The 25618-nt window shown below is 44.0% G+C and overlaps 1 protein-coding gene across 1 annotated transcript in view; it reads left to right on the forward strand.

Annotated features, from left to right (window-relative positions):
• LOC149286938 (rho GTPase-activating protein 32-like) overlaps positions 1-20670 on the forward strand; it is a 92242-nt gene extending 71572 nt beyond the window's left edge. The window contains exons 11-25 of the mRNA XM_089493711.1: positions 94-216; positions 810-887; positions 1087-1168; positions 7734-7883; positions 9192-9294; positions 9415-9559; positions 10131-10213; positions 11539-11646; positions 12328-12473; positions 13567-13768; positions 14397-14545; positions 14659-14733; positions 15172-16158; positions 17877-18295; positions 18448-20670. Of these exons, the coding sequence (XP_089349837.1) occupies positions 94-216; positions 810-887; positions 1087-1168; positions 7734-7883; positions 9192-9294; positions 9415-9559; positions 10131-10213; positions 11539-11646; positions 12328-12473; positions 13567-13768; positions 14397-14545; positions 14659-14733; positions 15172-16158; positions 17877-18295; positions 18448-20670 (5073 nt within the window). The remainder of the gene's footprint in view (positions 1-93; positions 217-809; positions 888-1086; positions 1169-7733; positions 7884-9191; positions 9295-9414; positions 9560-10130; positions 10214-11538; positions 11647-12327; positions 12474-13566; positions 13769-14396; positions 14546-14658; positions 14734-15171; positions 16159-17876; positions 18296-18447) is intronic.
• Positions 20671-25618: the final 4948 nt, after the last annotated feature.

A 25618-nucleotide genomic window follows, 5' to 3' on the forward strand; every position in this document is an offset into this window, starting at 1 on the left:
AAACGCAAAATAAAAGGTGGGTGATGTTTGAAAAGGTTTTCTCTGGATGGGTACAACACTTGTAAAGTAATTGTGCTGTCTGGACTATTGTAGATCGATAACAAAGGGAATCACTTGCTCGTACATGAAGAGTCCTCCATCAACGTCCCGGCCATTGCTGCTGCCCACGTCATAAAGCGGTACAACGCTCAGGCCCCGGATGAACTGTCGTTCGAGGTACCTGCGTTTCAGCAGTAACTTCTATATAATGTTTACGCTGTAATCAATGTTCCATCTAATTTTTCTTAGTTGGCGTGCGCAGAAAATTTCTCTTGTGCAAAAATTTTCATAGAGCAAAAATTTTGTGCGCACAATATCCGCGCCGCATAAAGTTTCCAAAAAATTATTTTTTTCTTCTTTGGGGAAAAACTGTTGTGCGCACAATTTTCGGACGTGTGCGCTCTCTTAAAAAGCTATGTGCGTGCACACAAGCGCACAGCTTAGAGGGAACACTGGCTGTAATACTCCGTCCTGCTGTAACGTCTATATGATGTATACTCCGTCCTGCTGTAACGTCTGTATAATGTATACGCTGTAATACTCCGTCCTGCTGTAACGTCTGTATAATGTATACGCTGTAATACTCCGTCCTGCTGTAACGTCTGTATAATGTATACGCTGTAATACTCCGTCCTGCTGTAACTTCTATATAATGTATACGCTGTAATACTCCGTCCTGCTGTAACTTCTATATAATGTATACGCTGTAATACTCCGTCCTGCTAAACTGCCAGGGAGAGCTTTTCATTACAGACTATTTTAATCTGCAGGTGGGAGACATTGTATCAGTTATTGACATGCCGCCAAAGGAGCTGACCACTTGGTGGAGGGGGAAACATGGATTCCAGGTGGGTCAGTGTGAGGGATTCACTACAACGTCCGGTTTGATCTATACAGCGGTATAAGGGATCTCTCTGGGAGACATTCATTGCGCTCAGCAGCAGCTTGTCGCCTGTTTGTTTTTGTGATTTGGAATATGCTTTAAAGACTTATTCGCTCCTTTATCCAGCACCTGCTTATCCAGAATCTCTGACTGTTCCCCTGCAGGTGGGATTCTTCCCCAGTGAGTGTGTGGAGTTAATCAACGATAAAGTCCCCCAGTCAATGACAAACTCCGTTCCCAAGCCAGGTAAGTGCGGATATCCAGGCCAGTCCATGCGCCCTGAGCAGGCGTTATTGTCTCATTCGGTGTTCTGTCTGTCATTTCATTGTCTTGTCCAATTTACGTGTCATATTGTTAATCCGAACTTCAAAAATTCAGAGTTAATATTCTAGGCACAAGCATGTTGTAAGGCTACAAACAGCCGTTGTCTTGGTGCTGGGGGAGACACTTAACCCTTTGTCTACCTAAGGCATCAACACAATTTATTAGGAATCAAGAGACATGACTGGTGGGTCTGGCGGATGGATAGTCTATATCATCAGTGCAGGTCCTGAGCAGGCGCCCTGGGTGTACTTCCTGATGGTATAGGGGTGCACATTTGCATACTCTTTCCTGACGATATAGGGGTGTGATTGTAAGTATAGGGGGTATAGGGGTGCGCATGTGCCTTGCTGATTGCAGAAGTGTTATTTTGGTAGAAAGAGGGTGCAGTTTGGGGTCCAGTGACATTGATTTGGTGGTCTTCCTCATAGCTGTATATATTTCTGGTCTAACCTGGCATCTGTTCCATCTCATCCTGTGTATTCAGTGATAACGGAGTCTGAACAATATTATCTTTCCAAGGTGCCTCCTCAGTGGCCTCCCTGCGTGGTTTGGGCCAAAGATTTGGTTATCGCCTCTGAACCCACTCCTCATTTTTCCATAGCCTGTTATCTGCCCCTCATCTACTCTGCCTCAACCTATGGTTAAGTGACACCCCTCCTACTGAAGGCAATTCCCAAACAGCCCCACCATAAAGATGAGTACAACAGTAAACATTGTGGCAGCTAATGCACCACAGCCCATCCCCCGACCCTAATCACAGTGTCCCCAAGGCAGGGGGTAATTAGACAATTGTCAAACAACATGTCTGCTCTAGAGAGACCTGTGGATATTATATAGGGTTGGGATTTTGGAAATGTTAACTAAAAATCAGAATGTTTATGGTCACATTCACATCATTTCCATTATCATTTATAAAATGAAGAATATTGGAATTCTCTTATTTCTACACATATATACTGTCATACAAACATCCAATATCTTGCCTTAGGTTTCAGCCTTTTTTTCGGTAAGATGCGCAGGTTCTGCGCATTCTGCATTTTTATATTCAGCCACCGTTTTGATCTTGGCCATCAGTACAAATCTTGCTGCCTGTCACAGGGCTGGCCAAGGACTCTGTTAACCGAGGAACTGTGAAGGTTTTGTCCTGGGAAGCAGAGGACTGGTGGCTTTGCCGAGTTTATCTCTCTAATTCTCATGATACCCTAGTGAAGAAAACATCCATCCATTCAGACCTGGTGAAGTGTCTGTTAAGGTCTTGTCTTTCTTTGATGTTCCCATGTTCAATCTCTCCTTCTGTTCTGTTCTCCATCTCCATTCCGTGTCACATGTTTGCTTGTTGTACTAACAAAGGAACCACGGATCAGCTCTGGCCCGCAGTAAGTCTGAGCAGCGCTTAGCTTAATTCACTAATCTATCACTTGTGCATCTTTAGGCGTTGTACTGGCATCTGCAACGGGGCAAACTAATTCAGTCCTTTTCACCAAGAGGTCTTGGCACCTGCTGCCAAACATCTTGTCCCCTTGGATGAGGTGGCCTGGAATATTTTGTGCTACGTTGTCAGACGCCAGTGGTGGCAAGCTTTGCGTTGTATGTAGCACTTTTATGGCGTTGGCTGCAGCCATAAGGCTCCGAGCTGCAGGTGCAGCGAGTAATGGAATGGTTAAACATGGCTCTGCTTGTTCGCTTTTTTAATCCTTTTTTTTTCTGTTTTCGTTGTGATCTGTTCCCATCCAGTCTCCCCTGCGCACGGAATGAGGCCGGCTTCCTGGAGCTACTTCCCCCCCTGTACGGTTCCATGTCTTCTGTCTTACCTCACTTTCTTTTTCTGTAATGCATGTTCTGCACACGAAGGGTAAGGTCACTTGCAGTGCTCCATACTAGGGGTAGCAGACATCGTTCTGCTGGAAGCTCCCATTTGCTCCTTGATCCAGACAGACAGGAACCCTAAAAACATTTGTGCGACTTCATTAATGTTAAGCTCCTGGCTTTATAATGCTGCAAAACATTTACCTGTACCTGTCAATCCATCGTTCGTATCAGTAAAGGCCACTGCGTGAACTTAGACAATATCATAGTAACAGCGCTTTGTAAATTATGGAAGTGAAAATAGTTTAAAGGACGTGTCATCTCGCCCTCATTCCAGAGAAAATCTCATACAGGCACAAAAAATGAAGTAAAAATTGTACCAGAAATCATGGCATTCCAAGTAAATAATCTAATGGTATAAGAATCACATTATTGTATTACGTTAATCATAAAGCAGTGTTTGAGGGGTGCAGGAGATGCAGAATAGAGTGGATGTCTCTTTTTATTACAGTCGCTATGTGTGCAGGGTGGGATGTCTCTGTATTAGACAGGCTAAACATGATCTGTATTGAGAAGTTGTCTTGTGGCACTTTTGAATTGTATAAATAGTACTGCAGTTTTGTGCCCGTAAATTTATATTACGCTTTTCCTAATCACTACCCTCCTTAACCGCTTTTGTCTTCCCTCTCCCTTCCCTAAATAAATACAGATTTGGAGATGGATAGTGTGGGGCCAGCGTGCCTTTCTCAGAGTTACTCGCAGCCCTCCTCAGGTACCTCTTCCATATGTGTCCTCCGAGCAGATCCTGTGTCTCTGAGCCCGTGGGAGTTCATTCACCTAACATGCCGGGTTACAGATATATTAACTGTTAAAGGTCCCTGCCGTGGCTATTACTCCATAGCACGGGCATTCACACTTATTGTATAACAGTATTTAGTAATGAATTTCTGATATCCCCATATCCTTTATTTGGTCTGTAAATATGTCTCCCAGTGGGCTCTGAACCGGCTCTGATAGCCTAACCCTGTATGTAGTATAGACTTAGCACCCTCTACTAACACCTGTTCCTCTGTATGGCCAGGAATGGCCTCCATTTTGGCACATGCAGTGCGTTATGGGATATCACAACAACGTTGCGTGTGTTTTTTTTATCATTTTTTTATTTGCAGAGCTGTCTTTGCTTTGTTTCTACATTATATTCAGCAAAAAAAAGTTTGGATGGATTAGTGGTGCGATTGCAATGTGTTTATTTAACACCTTAAAACACAATCACCCCAGTAGTTAAGAAAAGAGGTAAGTTATTACAGTAGTCGCCAATCCAACAGTGTTCCCAAAAATGAAAAGGCGGTGAGGGAATCGGCACCAGCCCTCTGCCCTTTCCAGCTGGAGAGGGTCAGCATTTATTCTGCAGGGAGGGCCCAGACACTTTTAATTATTATAAACCCTCTCCTGGGGGTCTTCCCGTTGCATTGATACATGGAAATGAAGTATCAATCTCAGTGGTGGTCTAATGTTTTGTACCATCAGACACTGGTGTGCCCCACACGTTACCCTTACGTTACATTGTCTGCTTTTGGTCATTGTGACTTGGAACATTTGGTTTTAATCTCCTAGCATCTTCAGGCACCCCTTCGGACCTCCCTGTGTCATCGTCTGGAGATGCACACTTTCTGAGGGTATTTTTTTTTGCTGTTCCTTTCAGTGCTACATTCCTGTGATTTACCTCTAACCCAGGCCCTGTGACCGTACACAATGTGTGTGAAAATGAGCACAATGAGCATGGGAAAATGTATATTAAAACTATACCATTTTCTATGTTTCATCTGTTATGATGATGAGGTTTGAGTATTTGTGTAGGGACATTTACAGTCCCTGCCATCAAAGATCTGCCCGCTCACATGCCGGGGTCCTCTACGATTCATCTTTTTGCTTGGACCTTTCCCACACTGGGCTGCGGAGCACTGGAGACTTGCTTGAAGCACCCAGGCAGAATGTGAGCCAGACGGTGACATGACTGGGGAGGCAGGCGTGTGTTTCTTTATCTGGGGAGGGATCTGTGAGGTATGGGGATGGCAGCCGGGGGAGGGAATCCCGCACAATGCATTGTAAGGCTTGCCCTGTACTGAGAGGTGTGACTGAGGCTGGAGGAGAGAATGAGACTCATTCTTTGCGAGGGGAAGGGAGGAGTGTTTACCTGAGGTGAAGGAGGAGGGTAGGAGAGATTCCTCAGGCAGAAGACAAGGGCTCATTTTACTCCACAAAACAAGAAAATGGTGCATGGCTAATCTGGGACCAACGGGGGAAGACAGGCTGGAAAAGCAGACAGGAGCTGTTTGGTGAACTACAAAGAAAGGGAATGTATCCTAAGACTACAGCCAACAGAGCATGAGATCGCCAGTGATCACAAGAACAGGCTGAGACTTATATGCCGGGCAGTAACTGCAGGAGGTGTATGAGTTATTGAGCGTTTTAGTATGTGTCCTTGGTCAGAGATGATCTGTGTATAGAGTGTGTGCGAGTGATTAGAACATGGGAGTTGATCTGTGTATAGAATGTCTGTGAAGCTTTAGAATGCAAAAGACAGTCTGTGTATAGAGCGTATGCGAGGGTTTAGAATGTGGGACGGCAGTGTGTATAGTGCGAGGGTTTAGAACGTGGGAAGGCAGTCTGTATAGTGCGAGGGTTTAGAACGTGGGACGGCAGTCTGTATAGTGCAAGGGTTTAGAACGTGGGACGGCAGTCTGTATAGTGCAAGGGCTTAGAACGTGGGACGGCAGTCTGTATAGTGCGAGGGCTTAGAAGGTGGAAGGCAGTCTGTATAGTGCAAGGGTTTAGAACGTGGGACGGCAGTCTGTATAGTGCAAGGGGTTAGAACGTGGGACAGCAGTCTGTATAGTGCAAGGGCTTAGAACGTGGGACGGCAGTCTGTATAGTGCGAGGGTTTATAACGTTGAAGGCAGTCTGTATAGAGTATAAGGAAGCTGCCTGTAGTGGTGTTGTGGTCAGGAGTGTCCCATTCAGTGGGGAGAATAACTTGTGGCCCTTCTGCTGCTGGACTCAAATCGTGCATTTTTTTTTCTACGCTGAGGAAATTTTTGGATTTGCCCTCTTGCCTCTGCTTGCATCCCTGGACTAGGTAAGGCGGTGGTGTCCATGTTAACCCTTAAAATGGGACAATCTCTGTAAATGCCTGAGGGTACAGTGGGCAGTCCCAGACTGGTTTCTATTTGGTTGGTCTATTACCCAAGACCCCTCTAACGTCCAGGATTATCTGAAGCAGGGGTAAGAAGACTGGCTGTTATGTCGCTCATCTTCTCCTTGATTTAACTGTTCCAGACACTGTTTGCTTTGTTGTGGTTTTAACCTTCTTGTGGTAAATACCAGGGATTAGCCCTGGCACCTCCTAAGAAAGCATTCTGCTCTTTTGGTGCAGAGCTGGAGTTATTGTTACGGTTCTAGCAAATGACAGCAGACACCTGGCTTCTGAATCGTTCATCGTTTGTTCCTTTTTTGCCTCTGTGTTTAGAATGAAGGGAGTTCCTGGATTTCAAAGGAGTGGGCTGGAGCCCAAGAGAACAGTAGAGGCGCGCAGTGATTGAAGCCGCCTGTGAGAGAGGGCTGGTATTTGTATGCCAGAGGGCATTAAAAGAGGGCTAAGATAGTACTGGCAGGGGTGGTTGGAAAGGCCCCTTTCCAGTGCAGAGTTTAGGATAAAATCCAACTGTGTGTTAGGAGACAGAGGGGGCCGCGATTCGTCCCATGGTACCTGTGCATGATTTCACTGGTTTAAGTTCAGACAGGCATGAAGATGTATAGATTGTTTCAGGCGACTTCACCGTAATAACACAGACCGTGCATGGATAAGATTTAAGGAATGCTCATGGGGTGTAACTTGTTGTAAAGTCTAATTACACATCGTTTAATAAACAGAACCAAAGTATGTTAGCATAAACGGGTTTGCAATCATTAGCCACACATCTGGAATGTACCACAATGTCTGGGGGCACATCCAGGGCAGAAGGTGCTTTATGGTTTGGTTGGTTCTTTTGCTAACAGCTCTTGAGTTAAGATTGCTGTGCATGCGCAGCCAACTGATTGACATCATGCCCTACGCATTGTGTGTTAGTGTCAATGGCTAAATGGACAACCATTTAGCAGATATTAAGAACAGTTAAAACCCAGTGACTAGAATTAAGTTATTTTCACCCTATGAACATGAGTACAACATACTGCATGAGTACAACATACTGCCTGGTATGGAGTGAGTGTACCCTCACTGTAATAAAACCCACTGCCATCTACTCAATAACAAGTTCCTCTATATGGGAAAATAGCCACAGATTACAGAGAACAAAGAGTGACAAAAGCACCCAACCATGCCACGTATGGCTCTTCCATGAAGGTTTCCGGTGGGTCGGTGAGGGGTGCGGTGGAGAAAAGGACGGGCGGCTCGAGTATCTGGTTACCAAGACTAGAAATCGTGTACAATTTATGTGAACAAAATACTGGCAACTAATAATGAAGGGTGTGTCCATCAGCCAAAAAAAGATTATCTTCCTAAACTTTCCTGCTTTGTGTGTTTTAATCAGATATTATATATTAATCAGATATCAGATATTAATATTTTAAAAGCCATGCGATGTCAAGGCTCAAAATGCAATTTGTTTTTTGTGTCTCGCAGTGTCCAGAAAACACGGCAAACTCATAACCTTCCTGAGAACCTTCATGAAGTCCCGGCCCAGTAAACAGAAGCTGAAGCAGCGGGGAATCCTGAGGGAGCGAGTGTTCGGCTGCGATCTTGGGGAGCACCTGCTTAATTCCGGACAGGATGGTAAATGCCCCTTTTGTGTATTCTGTCATGCTAATGCCGGCTGGTAACCGGTGCTGTACATGTTCACATCACATGGATGCTGTTTGCCAGCTACAGAATGATATACAATGAGAAAAGTGCAGATGGTTCGCCCTGTGTATTCAGCCTGGTGACCTTCTTAAACCAACTGTTTGGCTTGTGGAGTGGGTGTACATTGGACCCCTCGCCCCCAGAACAGTAACTGACATCAGACTAATGTAGAGGCAAAGGGCAGATAGAACTGCTGTGTGTTCAGTTCTGCCCATCCACAAATTGCCACATTAGTGTGTCCTGGGACCATGACTTACTCCTGGTATAAGTCATTCCAGTAACTAATTGGTTAAGAGCTCAAAAATGCATTACAGCTGACAAGTCCTAATAAATTATTCAGAGAACCTGCTAACATTTATGCAACACACATAGAAGATACTAAAAGCAGTAGTAATTACAGGGCAGAGCTCCTGAGCCATGGGTGTGGCCTGCAGGGAACCAGTGGATAGCTTTTTTTGGTGTATAAAACCTGACAGGAAACCTGAAACCAGGTGTGCGAGTTACACCTGGAGGAAAAGCTCTGTCCTGTTCGCTATTGTCAGAACCCAGGTGCAATTCCCAGGTGAGCCGCAGAAGTGTCGGCAGTTTCTGTTGCTGAATTGCATGAATTGTGCTGCTATGCGCAGCGTATTGACGTATAGGCTGTTTGTCTAGGGAAATACAGACACTATTGTGTCCCTTCTTAGTACTTCAGAGGGTTAGGATCAGCAGCAGGGGCGTTCCGCCTACAAGATGCAACATAACAAAATATTATAGATATCAACTCAAGTAAGGTCACATCATTTATCACGGGTTCATTCAAAATAAACGGCGGCTTCCTTGATGAGAAATGCTCTCGTCCTATATCATCCCGGTTTGTCTGGATTGTTAGGTACTTACGTGTACTTTTGGAGTTATAACCTCTTGTTGATGTGGGTTCAGTACAGTTTTTCATTGTGGGTGGACAGGTCCTGTCCTATACATTGTCTGTTACATACTCTGCATACCTCTTCGCAGGGTGTACTGGAAGAGCTCGGCCACGTTAAGTACTTGTGTTCTCTGGGGGTGATGTGAGCAACAGACTATGTCTTGGCCCTTTGCACTCACATGCGTGTTATATGTTTTATATTGTGTCAATGGAATCCAGTTAAAGGGCTCATTGGGCTCCTATTTGGCTGGTCCAAGGGTTAAAATCTGCTATGTAAGTAGTCTGTTGCTGCACTCGTGTGTTATTCCCCTTTGCTCTTTTTCTGTGTGAAGTTCCCCAGGTCCTCAGGAGCTGCACCGAGTTCATCGAGAAGCACGGCATTGTGGATGGAATCTACCGGCTGTCAGGGATTGCATCCAACATCCAGAAACTACGGTGAGGGATTCACGAGCACATGCAACGCACCCATCTATCACTTGACAACCAAATATGCTTTTTACATGCATCAATGTCAGGCGTGTTTGAAGGATTATTGGTGGTCCTTGTCTTTTCCAGCCACGAGTTCGACTCGGAGCAGATCCCAGACCTGACTAAAGACGTGTATATCCAGGACATTCACTGTGTCGGCTCTCTGTGTAAACTCTACTTCCGCGAACTCCCAAACCCTCTCCTGACCTATCAGCTCTATGAGAAATTCTCCGTAAGTCGCAGCGGGTTCCTCGTCACGCGGTGAGGTGTAGGATTTTCAGAGAGAGTGTAGTGGAAACAAGGATGCTCAGTTTATGTTTAAACCTTTCTAATGGTGTTCTCTCCACGTCAAATTCCCACCTTGGGCTCTTGTGCTGCCCAGTCAAGTAACTATTTTCCTCAGTGGCTGATTGCTGTACATTTTTAAACATTTATTGGGACAGACTCCCCTCGTTAAGGGAAAAAACTGTTTTTAACTTTTCTAAAATAGTATAGGATATGACATCATAAAAGGTACGGTTTACTTTGACTTACAAGAGGGTAGCTGAAAGGTTAAATATATTAAAAATGCTGCAATATTGATGTAGAGCTTCGTCAGACTTTCCTCATAGATACCAGTGTATCTGAGGCATTTTCAATCTGTATATGCAGAGATGTTTCGTATCACCCTGGACTTTGTTTACAGTAAAGCCATAAGATAAGATCCGCGTGGGCCTTCTTTTGTAAACAAGCACAGCTTAGTTTTGTTAGCTTATCTATCTGTCTCTAATCATTGTGTCTGGAACCCTGATCTTCTCCCGCAGGATGCTGTCTCTGCTGCAACAGATGAGGAACGACTAGTAAAGATTCATGATGTCATCCAACAGCTGCCGCCACCTCATTACAGGTCAGAGTTCATTCTTTCGATCTTTTGTACCCAGAACATGTCAGGCATCCATCTGCACCTCTGCAAAAGTGAACATGCCCCAGCTTAAATTCTTAATTGTGAAGTGGACCTCAATGTGTCCATACTTATAAAACATGTTATTATAGTGTGAATAGACCTAATATATTTAAATGACACAATTTCTTACATTTGTGTAAGATGTAAAGATATATTTACAGAAAGGTAAAGTAGCCTCATCACCCAGATGACGGCGTGCAGGGCGTGCGTCCGCTTCAGCACAGACGGAGGTGACATGTTAGAGCAACATCTGTTTATGCTCCACAGACCCTCCACCCCCATAGGCATTAAGGAATGTCTGTGTGTGGGGGGGATATCATGAAAGGACAGAGTTACTGAGGCCCACTGTCTGCGTCACAAGATATTGTGACTCTAACTTAGCTTGTGATTAATCTACATGGGAAACACAGGGCATTCCTTCAGGCTGCGAGCTGCCTGGCACCCTCGCGTTTACGAGATGCGATATGCATGGCATCCTCTCACCTTGCATTTATTTATCACGGTAATCAGGATTGTTTGCAGCACACAAGGAAATTAGCCGACCTCCGCGGGCTGTGGGGCAGGAAGCTAGCAGGCTTTTTGAAGCATTTGGGATTCTGGAGCAGAATTCAGAATTCAAAATTTCCTCTAGAAACTTACAAAAATTCTTAATTACAAATACAAACCTGGCTGTCTCCAGCCAACAGAGCACAGAGTAAAGTGAATAGTTTGAGCAAAGTCATTAACATGTGCAGGAAACGGGACATATAATAATATTATTATTATTATACCCAAGACTGACCTGGTTTAGGCGTCACATTGAGAGCGTTCCCGTTGAGCACAGCTCAGAGGAGCTGCTCACCCCACCAGAGATAAGAACCATTTGGCCCATCTAGTTTGCCCAAAGACATATTCTCTCACAAGGCGCTCCCTAATCAAGCGAGGGTAAAACCCCACCAAGAACTTTGGTATTTTGAAAGCATGAAGTGTATATTTAATGGCATCACTTGTCCACAAACTCTGTTTTATGTAGCATTGTTCCTTACATGTGTTATGATACACTAATTTGTCACACATAATTATACATTCTCACACTGTGTTCCACCTTAATAAAACACGTAATTGGATATTTATTGGACATTTAACTGTAATGACAGGTATTTTATATATATTTATTGCACCATAACTGGTAGTGGCATGTCACTGGGGAGGACTAGAGAGCAGCCAATGGGACCCGATCTGTCCGTCACTTCCGGTTTTCCCCTAACGGTATTCTCTACCTCACACAGGACTCTGGAATTTCTTATGCGCCATTTATCCCGACTTGCAACGTACTGTTCCATCACCAACATGCACACCAAGAACCTGGCCATCGTCTGGGCGCCCAACCTGCTCCGGTATGGGACCATTACTTCCCGGTATGGTGTATGCCAAGAGGCATTAGGGTATTCTTTGCCTCTGACGTTTCTTATGAAGCATTATTTCCATAATATATTCTCTCCCTTCAACCTTTCTTTCTGTCTCAGGGGGTTCTGGGGTATCGAGTGAATCTATACTTCTCTGGCTCTTCAGACACTACAGGTTTCCTGTTACACCGAAATCGTTATCTGTTCTGTGCATAAATTCCTAAACGCAAAACACTGAACATTCGGTTAGATTTCCCCCCAAAATACAGCGTAGCAGTAAAGATGTTTTTGGCCTAATTTTTCCATCCAAATACCAAATTCAAAACCACTTTTCCTTCAATTAATTCAGTAAGCAAGAAGATTCATTTGTGGATCCGCGGAAGATGGTCGCTGCATAGCTTTGGTCGGCTCTGGGCTGTCTCATTGTTGTAAACGTGGCAGTTTAGTCAAACTTTCATCAGAATTGAGGCAGATTACAAATACCAGTGAAATGGCCCAAACTATACTCTGTATTTGGTTACTTGAGATCTAAATTAGTCTCCTTGTGGCCACAAACCTTCCAGGGCTTAAACCCAAACTTTCTTCTCCTCTATTCTTCTATTGTGTAACATGCAGACGTCTCCCAGGCTGTGAGTCAGAATTGGGTATATGACGGAATGCTTTTGATTTTAGGTCAAAACAGATTGAATCAGCGTGTTTCAGCGGCACCGCAGCATTCATGGAGGTGCGGATACAGTCCGTGGTGGTGGAATTCATCCTGAACCATGTAGAGGTTCTATTCAGTCCCAAACTCAGCGCCGTGATCCGGGATGGTGCTGGTATGTATCAGCAAGGTTAGCTTCCTCATGTTCACTTTTTTAGAAAGGGATGAAGGACTGGGGTTTGGACAGCATCTAGGAATCATGTCCATGAATCTACCTGTCCTCCTCCCCTTGTCTGTTAATGGCACGGGGGTTGCGGGTTTGTAAAGGATTGGTGGAGCAGGGGTTATAAGGCACAGCTACATACCGAGTCTTCAGACATTTAAATCCTCCTATAAACAGCAAAGAGGGAACCCAAACGCTGCCGGCAGCTTCACAAACACAATCCAGGCTGTGACAGACAACCTTCATGTTAAGAGCTGATAGCTGATAACTAGCATTGTGTAACTTTGAGGTAATTCCGCTGAAGCCTCGTGGAAGATTGAGGCTGTACTTCGAGGTAATTGGCAGAATGTTCCTGTTTGGCCTGGACTTTACCAAGCTCTGCCAAAAAGCAAAACACATAGGAACCAGAGGACCTAAAAATCTGTTTTTTTTTTATTAAATTCTGTGTTATAGTGCAATGTAATAACTACCTAATTTCCTCAAACTAACTCGGACTGTATATACAGAAGCTCTGGAGTGGGTTTATAATGCCCATATTTAACGTTTCCCAGTGCTGTAACTCCACCAACTTAAAATGGTACTTCTTAAAGATTGTCATTTTTATACCGCTTAAGGGGTCCACCGTGACCTTACACCATTGGTTAGTGCAGTTTTTCAGTTGATGTGGAATTGAAGTAATTTATGGGTTAATATTACCTAAATACCTGTCTAGTTGTCCCACCCTGGCTGCTTTAGGAATGAGACAGAGGGCACTTAATGTAGTTTAGGATCTGCCGTTCCTGCAGGAACATGTTGCTGGTTCCTTGTGTGATTGACACACCTATAGCAATGCCTTTTCTCCATGCACATCTTGTGTTACACTGTGTGCGCCCAAAGTGTCTGCTTGCAGAGGATGGACCTAGGGTTGTGTTACTGTCTCCATTTTTGCTGCACCTTTCCATGTGTGCCAGTGCATGTGTATAAATCATATAAGGGGTGTAGGGTGGTTGACGTGCCATAGAGCGCCAGTCCGCAGCTGACATTCCTTCCACCTTCCTGTTAACAGGTCACACGTCTCTCTCCCGTCCAAAGTCTCTTCTGGTTTCTTCACCATCAACAAAGTTACTCAGCCTGGAGGAGGCTCAGGCAAGGACGCAGGCCCAAATTAACTCTCCAATAGTGACTGACAGCAAGTACATTGAGGTGGGAGAGGGGCCGGCGGCCTTGCAGGGAAAGTTCCACACGGTAATAGATTTTCCAGCCGAAAGGTAAGAACTGAACCAGAGGTGCCTTTCTCCTGAAATCTGCTTTAATACAAGCACTTTCTAATTGTAAGAGTAAAGGGGTTAAGCTGCGGGTAATAATGGCGGACCAGTTGTTCATTTTATGAAGATATCTGATTTGTTCTCCAAATAAAAGACAATATTTAGAAGACTGTTGCTTTACAGTCACTTGCATGGAGTTAGTACATATCGCATTCTCCTGCTAAAGCGAGGTATTCTTTTCATGTTTGAGTTTTTAAACAACTCAGGTCTCTGTACAGTCCATTCCGCAGTAAATGAGGAGTCCGCAGCTTAATCCCTGACATTCACTTTCTTGCAAGATCTTGGTGATCGTTTGGCATGTTCTCTACCACCATGTTTAATCGACTTAATTTCCTTCCGATAACACACACACACACACGTGTTCCATGTGGGTTATTCCTCATGCTTCTCGCGTGGAACAAACTAGTGATTCAGATGTATTGTCATGGCGTTTCTTAGTGGCTGCCCCAGATCTGCTGTGTTAGGATGCCAATATTAGACCTGTCCTGAATGTTACTGTATATATTGTTTATACGCTATGCTGACCCACTCAAATCCAATGTAGAAACACTGTCTATTTGCAATTTATTAGAAAAAGACCACCCAACAAAATGAAGAAGTCCCCTGTTGGCAGCTGGCGTTCCTTTTTTAACCTGGGCAAATCTTCCTCTTCCTCATCCGTGTCAAAGAGGAAGCTTCAGCGCAATCCAAGTGAGCCGCTGGAAATGAAGGCCTTAGCAGGTGGGCAGAAGCTTTAGGGGACAGCATGTATCATGAGCACAGATAGCTCGGGACAGTAGATCAGTACATTCACTATAAAACGTGCAACACAAACATGTGGTTTGCATCCGCAGGAGGAAGAGGAGACACAAGCACCATGCGCTCAGCCAAGAGCGAGGAGTCGCTTAGTTCCCTGCATGCAGCGGAGGGTAAGTTTGATGTGTAAATGAAAGGGTTAAAGGCATCCACAGATATCTCAGTACTTATTGTTGCGATATCTGAACTTATGAAAAGAAAGCAGATGAATATCTTTGGGAGGTGAGCGTTACATCGGGAATTGGAGGTCCATGTCCTGTAAAGCGGTTTTCTAAGGGGTAGCGTTAGCTGAACCCACCATCGGGCTAGAGAGAGAGGCAGAGGGGTCCAGTCTGGTCCTGGTACTATGGAACTGTTAGTAACACACAATGAAAATACTGCATGTGTGAATATATGTCAGAAAGGAGAGATTTGCATGCACTGTAGGGAGGATCTACTAGTTATTTAGATGCGGTGCCATTATTTGGTAAATGTGCTTGGGGACAGCCAGATCAGTAAATGAAAGATTTTTGTGTACCCTCAAAGTTTGTTGTTTCTTCCCCCCCCCCCAGGGGAGTCCAAGTTATTTCGCCCTCGACGTCCTCGTTCAAGCAGTGATGCTCTTTCTGCCTCGTATAACGGGGATCTTCTAGCTGGCTGCAATCGCTGCAACTCCTATGATAATCTGCCCCAGGACCAAGATAGCGATGGTGACGAGGGGCTGATTCACATTCCTGCAATGCTGTCCACACGTTGCCATGATGATGAAGATCTAAGTCCACCAGACATAGGCATGGCCAGCTTGGACTTCGACCCCATGTCCTTCCAATGCAGCCCACCCCAGCTGGAATGTGAAGGACCAGATATCACCAACTCATTCCATATGGACGCTGCTGCAAGTAACCACAAAGACAGAACGCAAAAGGGAGCTCAAACTCCAGGCAGCGCCTCCGGCTCGGAACCCATGTCTCCCTTCCAAGAAAAGATTCTGAGTCCCTTCCTAACCCCTGACCGCAGTCCTAGTGGGGAGAAAGTCCCAAAGCCCCCATCCTTTGCAGAAAAAGTAGTCCATGCCTTTTCGCCTAAAGTAGGCCGTAAAGTGGTTCGTTGTCCAGTGACCATCTCTGATCCGGTCACCGTCTCGCTGCCCAGCAGGGTATCTGAAATGATTGGGAGCATGCAAAGCACAATCGGGGCTACCCATACACTGGCTTGGTGCAAGGATGGGAGTCCCAAGGAAGCTGGGTCTGTACAAAATACCACATGCAGACTGGAGGATACTGCCATGCTCCCTGCCCCAGCTGTAGCAGAGACCGCTGGATCCTCTGAGCCTCCCTTGGTATTGCATTGGAGCCCCAGTGTCCCAGAGACTGAGGATAATGCACAAATCATCTCGCCGGCTTCATCGCAAGCTGCACATATCACTGAACTGGAATATACAGATCACAGTAACCAGGAGTTCCATACTAGGAACACAGCTGGATCATCTCAAAGGGACGAGACAGAAGTCCCGCAATTAGAAGAAAACAAGCCAGCCCCCACCGTACCTACCCCTCCAGGTATGTAAGAGTCCAGTTATCATACCCACTAATTCTCTCAAAGATTCATCTCTATCAGTTTAAGTTAAACAGCCGTTTACAGTTCCTAAAAAAAAAAGTGCACAAAACAATCTATCAAAATTAAACCTCTAAGTAGTACTCCTTCACTTTACCTACAGTGAGATGTGACAAGACGGGCCCTGTGTGGATCCCATGCACTCATAGAGCAGTCAGAGTAATATCAGGCAGGTATTATAATTGCAGCCATACATACAGACGTTTGCTGCCACATCCAGTTCTAAAGATACTATGTTGAGTGTCATAATGACAATTTTTCTTTATTGGATTTATCTACAGCAATATTATATAATGCAGGGAGGAGACAGAAGGGTACACCCTGTGGAGAGAACGGGGTGTACTATTTTTCTTACCAAAATAAAGAAGGTCCCATGCCAATTCCTAAATATAAGGTTTACTTCCTAACTGGTGTTTAAAAAGGTGCAGTCCACTCCCAATCTAGTTTCGTATATTTTATGGTAGAACCGGTGCTTGTTAATGTGCCATCTGCCCCGGGTTCCTTTCAGGCTCAGTACTGCCCAGTTAACGTGACTGACCGAGAAACATCACACAGAGACAACAATCTTTCTTATGCAAACACAAACTTTTCTAAGGGGAAGGGTGTGTTGCTTTCAATAATTAAACAAAAGATAGATTTAAAAAATGTCATTCTTTATTCTTGCTGCGTTTTATGCTATAAATGTACTGAATGTATCCTTTAATAACTTAACAGCCAGACGCAGTCTGTGGACAATCAGGCCATCTGGCTTAGCCTATTTGGTGCCCTTAGTTACTAATGTCAGATCTGGCATTTTGACTTTTTGCGAATGATAATTCTCAAGGATTTGAATCTTGGTTTTCACCTAACAATATTTAGCGTAATGCTTATTTCAAATACTGCCAAATTGTTGTTGCCTTGGACCCTGGCGAGTTGTATGCTAACAACGTGTCAATAATGCATGCGCTGAAGTACACAGTATTCCCCCAAACCACCTCCAGTGGCACATCACCAGTTACATCAACGAGGACTCTGTCCGATCGACCTTCAGAAAGGTTGGAGACAATGAAGGAATGTTCTGACGCTAGAAGGCACAACTTACATACAATATTACCCTACGTAAAAATGGGTAGAAAAACCCCGCAATCTCAAAGTGCCCGTCACTTAAAAATATACAGGTATTCCCCGCTTTTCAAAAGTTCACTTAACGACACTTCGCTTTTGTGAAAGACTTACATTAGCACATGGTTTCAGTGGGAACCAAAAAGTTAAGTGAAAATAGCGTTCATTATTTTAGTTTTACGCCATTTCAGCTTATAAAACGTTTGGTAGGAACACTCTACTTTCGGATAGTGGCTTACGCCTGTATCATACTTTTTAAAGTAAAAAATCTAACCTAGGAATAGTGCTTTCCACCTGGTATAGATGCAGTCGTACCGGTGTGTGTGCGTGTGTGAGCACAACCTGTTCAACAGTAAGTGGGAAATGTTCACGAATCCCATCTGTATCCTTACGGGGGCTAGAAATGTTATCACAGACATAACACCTCGGGGTGTCCTATGTATGAGCGGCAGATTCCAATGATGTTCATGTTCAGTGTATTTTATGCAAAATCGTATTTGCCGGGTCTTTGTTTATAACTGAAGCAAAAGCCTTAATATATAATTTGGGTTTTTTCCCCCAGGAGCATTTGCTGAAGAATCTCCTCAAGAACCGGCCCCTGTTCCTAGTGTTTCATTAATCCCCCCTCCGCCGCCACCAAAAAATGCTGCCCGTATGCTTGCATTAGCATTGGCAGAATCTGCTCAACAGGCATCTTCGCAAAAGAGACCTCCATATCTCCAGTTTATGGATTTTCCCTTACCTCCCCCTCCAGAGGAACTTCCGCCCCCTGAGAGCCCCCCACAAAAAATGTCCCCCACACCAGCTGTCCCACTGCCTGTCACATGGGAGACCAGTCCTGCTCTGGAGTCCCATAAGACATCACCAGCTACAACACCCAGCACTGCCTCCTCCTTTTCCATCACCACCATCCACTACAGCCCCGTGAGCAGCCAGAATCCACTAACAGGACTGACACCAGGCCTCAGTCCTTCGAGCCAGGTACTGGAAAAATAAACTGTTACATTTATTTCTTCTATTACATAAATGTATCTGAGAATATTTTGCACCACTGACTGCCAGCATATAAACCTGTGAGGTCAAGTAGCTATAAGCAGTATGGCTTGTAAAGTTTTCTTTTTTCTTTGCTCCAGGTTGCTGTATCTATTCCACCTGATGAGAATCAACCTGCTGGGTCCAACGAAAACAGTACCACCTTACCGAGTGAATGTTTCCCTGCAGTGGTTCCCGACCAAGCAAAGGACAGCTCAAGGATGCCACAACTCCACCACCGGTCAGAGTCCTTTCTTGCACAGGCCACATACAGCTCTGCACCACCAGTTCCACCAGTCAGGACCATGGAGAGTCGGCTGGCCACTGCCCTCCACTCAAACTACGACACCATCACAGCCAACAATTACCACTCATTGTTGAGTACAATGATGCTGCCGTCATCTTTGGAAGATGCCTTCCCCAGACACAATTATTCAGCTCACGTTCAGTCTGAGAGCATGTTGGAACAAGCTCCTAACTACAGACATCCTTATCCCTCCCAGGCCAAGCCGGAGGATATAGCTGAAATGGGAGATACATACAGACACCCATATCCATCCTCTGGAAAGTCTGAAACAACTGAGCCTGCAACCAGTTATCGGCACCCATACCCCCCACCCCAGCCTGAAGCCGAGTCTCTGAATGAGCCTTTAGATTCTTTTCTGCAACACAAAACAGTTGTTTCCAAGTCATACCGGGCAGACAGTGTCCCATCACACATACCCCCTCCATCCTATGGTTCTCGCTGTGAAACACCCCCCACAAGTTCTTCTCTCTATGGCACCTACATTAACCCTGTTAAGCACTCGCGTACAAGGAGTAGGCCTGATTACATGTCGTCTGTCAGCTCAGGCACGCGCAGTTTTTCAGAGGAAGCACCTCCCTATCCTACTATCAGACGGGTGCAGTCTCTCCATGTGCCTATGCAACCTCCTCCACCTCCCATACGTGCTGTCCCTATATCAAGAACAGAAGTGCCACCAGATGACGAGCCGACGTACTGCCCGCGACCTCTGTATCAGTACAAACCATGTCCCACCTTCAGTCCTCAGTCTGACTATCATGTCACCCAGCTGCAGCCTTACTTTGAGAATGGGAGGGTCCATTACCGTTACAGCCCCTATACAGGGAGCACTACATATTACTCTTCAGATGGCACTTTCTATGATATGGATCCATACAGTACCTTACGTTTGCGTCAACTTCACCTCTATCCAAGCCGTGACTTTGCTTCTTACACTACAAGAGTTCAGCCTAAAGGTACTTACAGATCACAAGGACTGGCTCCGTACCCCAGAGGCACTCTGAGGGAGCACAATTTCATCAGTCGAGATGTCCCTCCTGCACTGCCCCCTGATCATCCTCGTCCGCTTCATATCTCATGGGACATGGAGGATATGGACCGTTACAGGCTGCAGTCTCTGAGGCGAGAGAATAGGACACGGCAGAGAACCAAGGGACCAGTAATGTCTCAGTATGATAATGTTAACCCATCGTTAGTTGAAGATATAGCAGGGATGGATGTGATCCACCTGCGAAGCCGGTCAGATCCTGGCAAGACTCCTGGCCTCTTGAGTGTGGCCGACACGAAGGATACCCGCTATTCTGGGCGAGGCGAGAGCGATGAACGCGCAGCACATCATCTTGCTTATGGAAATGGACACCAGGACAAACCATCACTCCCACAAAAACAGAGCGGAGCAGGCAGAAGCAGACTTCAGCATGACTCCGAGCACCGGACTCATACAGACCCTGGGCACAGGCAACATACAGATGGAAGGAATGGTCCCCCATGCCCACCTGTGGATTATAGTTCCAAAAATATGCCAAACACCTCAGAATCTACATCACATCACTCCTCTACCAAGTATCCTGTGCCCCTGCAGGAACCCACAAGACTCAACCACAGAGATCTGAGGCACTCTGTGGAAGTGGAGCGACCACTTACTAGACCTGATCACCCACATCGCGAAGGTTACAGAGAAGAGGCAGCTACTTTTGCCTCTGCTGCGCCTCCACCTAAGCCGGAAAGGAGCCATAGCCTCCGGGGCCATAACCCAGAAGCTTTAGATAGAGACCCTGGTATCTTCTATCCTTATCAAACTCTGCACGGCAAGAGGAATAACTCTAGTACTGCACTGCCCCAATATGATAACATAGGCGACTACCATTCTTTCCCCCACCATCGATCCACTAGCCATTCTAACCCAAATGCCTTCCCTCTTCCACGCGGACGAACCTATGCGACTGCCCTGGGCCAAGGAGCCTTTCTAGCTGCTGAGCTGTCCCTGCAGAGACCCGAGACAAAAATTCATGCAGAATGAGGTGCTGTCTGCACCAGAAAGGCTTAGAGAGCTGTAGGAATGGAAGTGTTATCGACGAAAAGAGGACTTCATTCTTATTAGGCAGACCTCTGCTGGACAGCGGACTGTTTTATTTTTCCAAAAGACAGACATATTAAAAAAAGAAAAAAAAAAAAACTTAGACGCAACACAAATTAACTGTGATACATGTACACATCAAGCAATATACATGGACACTGATATAGCCACATGTTCCTTCTTATTAGATCTGTTTTATGTTGTAATCAGTGAGGTCATAATCCTGTACAATTACCCCTCTTGGTGTCCTTCCTAAATGTGATAGAACTCACCAAGAAATAAAAGGACTCCTATTTAATTGGGTTTTTTTATGTATGCAAACAAAAAGCTTTCCTCTACTATCCTTCCAGCCCCGTGCTTCCTGTTGGTTTTAGTGTTACCAAAAAAATCCAAGTCGTTATAAGTGGTGTAAAAAGAAATATGTACCATGAATAATCTGAATTCTCCTAATATGATCTCATTATTAGTGTGGTTCTCAGAACATATTGTGCCTATATCTTGGAAAAATGTCAGATATGAGCAGGGGGGGGGTGTCACATTTGATTATTTACTACAACCACTTGCAGGAAAATATTCAACACTGAACTCATGTTATAAACCATCACACAGTAGTAATGGTGATATGTTTTATTAAATACACGTGGAGACCTGTTTCATCTTATTTCTGAATAGTTACCAAGTAGATTGCTATGCACCCTGCTGGTGGATTTCACATTGGCCGTGGATGGTATGTGAGCGAGTTACCACTGGTGGATTGTTGTATATAAAGCAGGCGCAGTGGGAGGCAGCTCAGTATTTTGGCTGAAGTGCCTGGTCTTCTTTTGTTGGCTCAGATACACTGCATTAGAGAGGATACGATTACCAGGTCACCGGCGAGGATCAGACAGTTACGGAGATACAATGTAGTCTGCCATGTAAAGGCTAAGTGAGTAAATGGAGTTCTTTACCAGGCCTATGTGACCCTTGTAAGATCGAATGCTGTCAGTTTTTTGGGTACGTTAAAGATTGTAGGGAAGGTACTGAAAGCTTTCATCTCATAATGTTAAATTAATGATATGCAACGGTGTTATCAATCTCTTACTTGCTGAGCTTTACAAACAATGTTAATCTATGAACCTTTCTTAGAGGTATTAGAAAAAAAAGCAATCCTAAAGATCAAATTAGGCTTTGTCCAAGGAAAACATGGCGCCTGCCTGCCTGTTTAGTTAATCTTTTTATTGAGAAAAAAAAATCCAACCGGTGCCAGCCAGAAAGACCTATTTAAAACAACAGAGCATGACTATGAGAATTCCACAGCACAGAAATTATAGTTTAGTCATTGTAATATGTACAATCTACCAGTAAAGCACACCGACATAACACTGGCTATAATTATGTCAGATATTCCTAACAGGCCATCGTATTTTGCTCACTAAAAGTCAGTTCCATAGAGCCCTTATGATGTACAGTTTATTACTAAATGACTGTTTCCTTGTATTCTGGGCCTTATAAAGACCAGTTATTGGTACATGCAGAGCAATCACAGTGGAAACCAGACAGTGAAAGATCCCTGTCTAATAATCTAAATCCAATCTACACACACAATGGGGCAATGTGGAACAAATGCAATCAGCTTGAAAAGTGGCTTATTCATTAAACTGATATTTTAGGTGGTTTTTCCACACACAACTGTGTGACAGATACACACGACTGATAGGAAGCGGTCTCAAACCATTATGTGAAAGCAAGACTTGTTTACAAACAGAAAAATAGTTTTTAACGTAATACTATTACTGCTGCTTAACCCCTTAAGGACCAGGCTGTGTTTTACCTATTGTACCATTGGGACCGACGCTGTTTTAATACTTTTGCGGTGTTCGTGTTTAGATATAATTTTCTCTTCACTCATTTAGTGAACCCACACAAATTATATGTTGTTTTTTTCAGGACAAGAAGGGCTTTCTTCAGATACCATTGTTTTAATCATATTATCTAATTTCCCATAAAAAAAATAATAAAATATGATGAAAAATGTAAAAAAAACCCACATTTTCTGACTTTTACCCCAAAAATCTTTTACTCATCCAAAAAAGCTAATGAAAAAACCTACTAAATATATTCTACTATTTGTCCTGAGTTTAGAAATACCCAATGTTTTTATGTTTTTTTGCTTTTTTCTGCACGTTATGGAGCATTAAGTACAGGTAGCGTTTTGCTATTTCAAAACCATTTTTTCCAAATCTGGTAATTCTTCCCCCCATGTGCCATTTCGGGTATCTTTGAAGCCGGCCAATGCAATTTACCCCATCAAATCATATATTTTTGAAAACTAGACACCCCAAGGTATTTCAAATGCTAGTATTTTTAACCCTTTCCATGCATAAGATTCTACCACCAGCCTTTGCCACACTTTGTGTTAGTATTTTTTTGGTATTTTTTTTTACACAAATTGTACTTTGGGTATACATTTATAGCTCCAGGTATACGTCACTATCAAACAACACCCTAATATGTGTTCAATAACATCTCTCGAGTACAGTGATACCACCCATGCATGGGTTTGACTGCTGTTTGGGGTTAAAAGGCCACATTTGGGAAGTGCGCTTTTTTCCCCCTATTTTGGTCAGTCTGTGCCTATGCCCTATCTTTGAGCCTGGCCACTACAATTTACCTCATAAAACCATATATTTTTGAAAACTAGACACCCCAAGGTACTTAAAATGGTAGTATTTAACCCTTTCCATGCATCAGATTCTACCACCAGCCTTTGCCACACTTTGTGGTAGTATTTTTTTTTTTTTTTTTTTTTCACACAAATTGTACTTTGGGTATAAATTTATAGCTCCAGGTATACGTCACTATCAAACAACACCCTAATATGTGTTCAGGAACATCTCCCGAGTTCATTCATACCCCACATGTATGGGTTTGTCTGGTGTTTGAGGTTAAAATGCCACATTTTGGAAGTGCGCTTTTTTTTCCCCCCATTTCGGTCAGTCTGTGCCTATGCCCTATCTTTGAGCCCGGCCACTCCAATTTACCCCATCAAACCATTCATTTTTTTAAATTAGACACCCCTTGGGTATTTGAAATGCTTTTATTTAAATTTTTCCACGTCAGGATTTTTGGGAAGATACAGCGCTAATTTTAGCACTTGCTCATAATAATAAACTTTATTTTTTTATTTTATTTATTTTACTCTTTTTGGACTTTTTTTTTTACATTTTGCTGGAACTGGATAGTTCCTCTAAAGCATAATAATTTTTAAATGTTACCATGTTTTTTTTAAGCTTTTTCTTTTTTTTTTAAATATTTTACTAATCACATAGTGATTAGAAAGCTGGCCTCCATTGACTTGTATGGTTGAATGCAGTACCTGTATTCAACCAGCAAGTGGAGCCAGAGTTCTCTAGAAGGTCAGGAGACTGTCTAGCGAACTTTTTCAACTTTATTTTTTTTTTCCCGGATCGCCGCCATCTTGCGGATGGTGAAGACTGCGTGCAGCTGCGGCTGTGACCGCTCTCCGGAGCGGTCACAGTCCATCAAGAGGTAAGTGTTTGGTGTCGCTGGATGCCTCCTGATCGAGGCATTCCAGCGACACCATTGAAGTTTAGGAGGTGATCGTTGATCGCCTCCTAAACGCTTTTAAAACGGGTTGACGCCCCGGGGAGGGGCCAGACATGGCCCATCATGCCGATCTCGGTGTTGCTGAATGCCTCGACATCGAGGCATTACAGCAACACCGTTTAAGCTTAGAAAGTGATCATTGATCACTTTCTAAGCTTGTTTAAGTCTGATGACGTGTCAGGCACGTCATAGGTCGTTAAGTGACCGTTTTGCATGACGTGCCTGACCCGGCAATGGACGTTAAGGGGTTAATGCCAGGTGCTCTGCTCGCAATCATTCACATTCAATGCTGGCCATAAAATGCAGCCATTATGGAGCTCTACAGCCATCATGTGGTGAACACCTAATGTTGCAGGATTTATTTTCCTGTTTTACAGGCACCGAAGTAACGTATTTAATTAAAATGCAATGTATATAAAGGGACAGTCATGCCATTAATTTAAACACTTCTTTATATGTTCCCTGCTCAATCCCTTTATTATAAATAATTTGACACAGTGGCCGGACAGCTGGTGAGATGCCACCAGGTTTAACGCCGAACCCCACTGAGCTCAGTAAACGGCCACGCACATCTCGGCTGAAGAGATTAAAGAGACGTTCCAGAGCCAAAATTATACAATCTGCTTCTGCATGCAGACTCATGCATGTATTCATGTCAATTGGTGTTGAAAATGAAATTTGTTTAATTTCGCACCTCCTCTGCATCTTCTACGTAAATGTGCTTCCCGGGCAGGTCAGCTCAGCTAGAATGCTGGCCAGGTGAGCACCCATAACTTCGACGTAAATCTATGTAAAATGAATGCCACTGTGCCTTTTACAAATAATCGTGGCTGGAGTTTTTATTTTCGTTGGTTTATCCCCAAATAAAGTTATCAACGGCACCATTCTGCCCGCACCTATTCACAGAATAAACCATGCGTATTAGGTTGGTATTGATTCCTTATTCATCTCCATAAAACAATCTACCAGTATCTGGTTTCTCCACCATGAAATAATTAAGCAAAGCTGTAACTGGACAGTTTTAGGGTGTTATTCAGAGATACAGCAAACATACTGATTTCATTAAATGAACAGGTCAGTATAAAATGCAATAAAATCCATAAATTAAGTGGCATTTCATGAAGTATTCTGAGACACGAGCTGAATGTTGCAAATTCCTAAAGACTTTAATTTCTAAAATGTATAAAATGCTGCACCTAAATAATAATATTAAACAAATTCTTTGGTATAAAATTCTTCACAGCACACCAAGGGTAAAAAAAAACAACAACAAAAAAAAACCGCA

Source organism: Sceloporus occidentalis, unplaced genomic scaffold (assembly GCF_023333645.1).
Source record: "Sceloporus occidentalis isolate IW3139 unplaced genomic scaffold, rSceOcc1.0.p SCAF_66, whole genome shotgun sequence".
In the NCBI taxonomy this organism is placed as follows: Eukaryota; Metazoa; Chordata; class Lepidosauria; order Squamata; family Phrynosomatidae; genus Sceloporus; species Sceloporus occidentalis.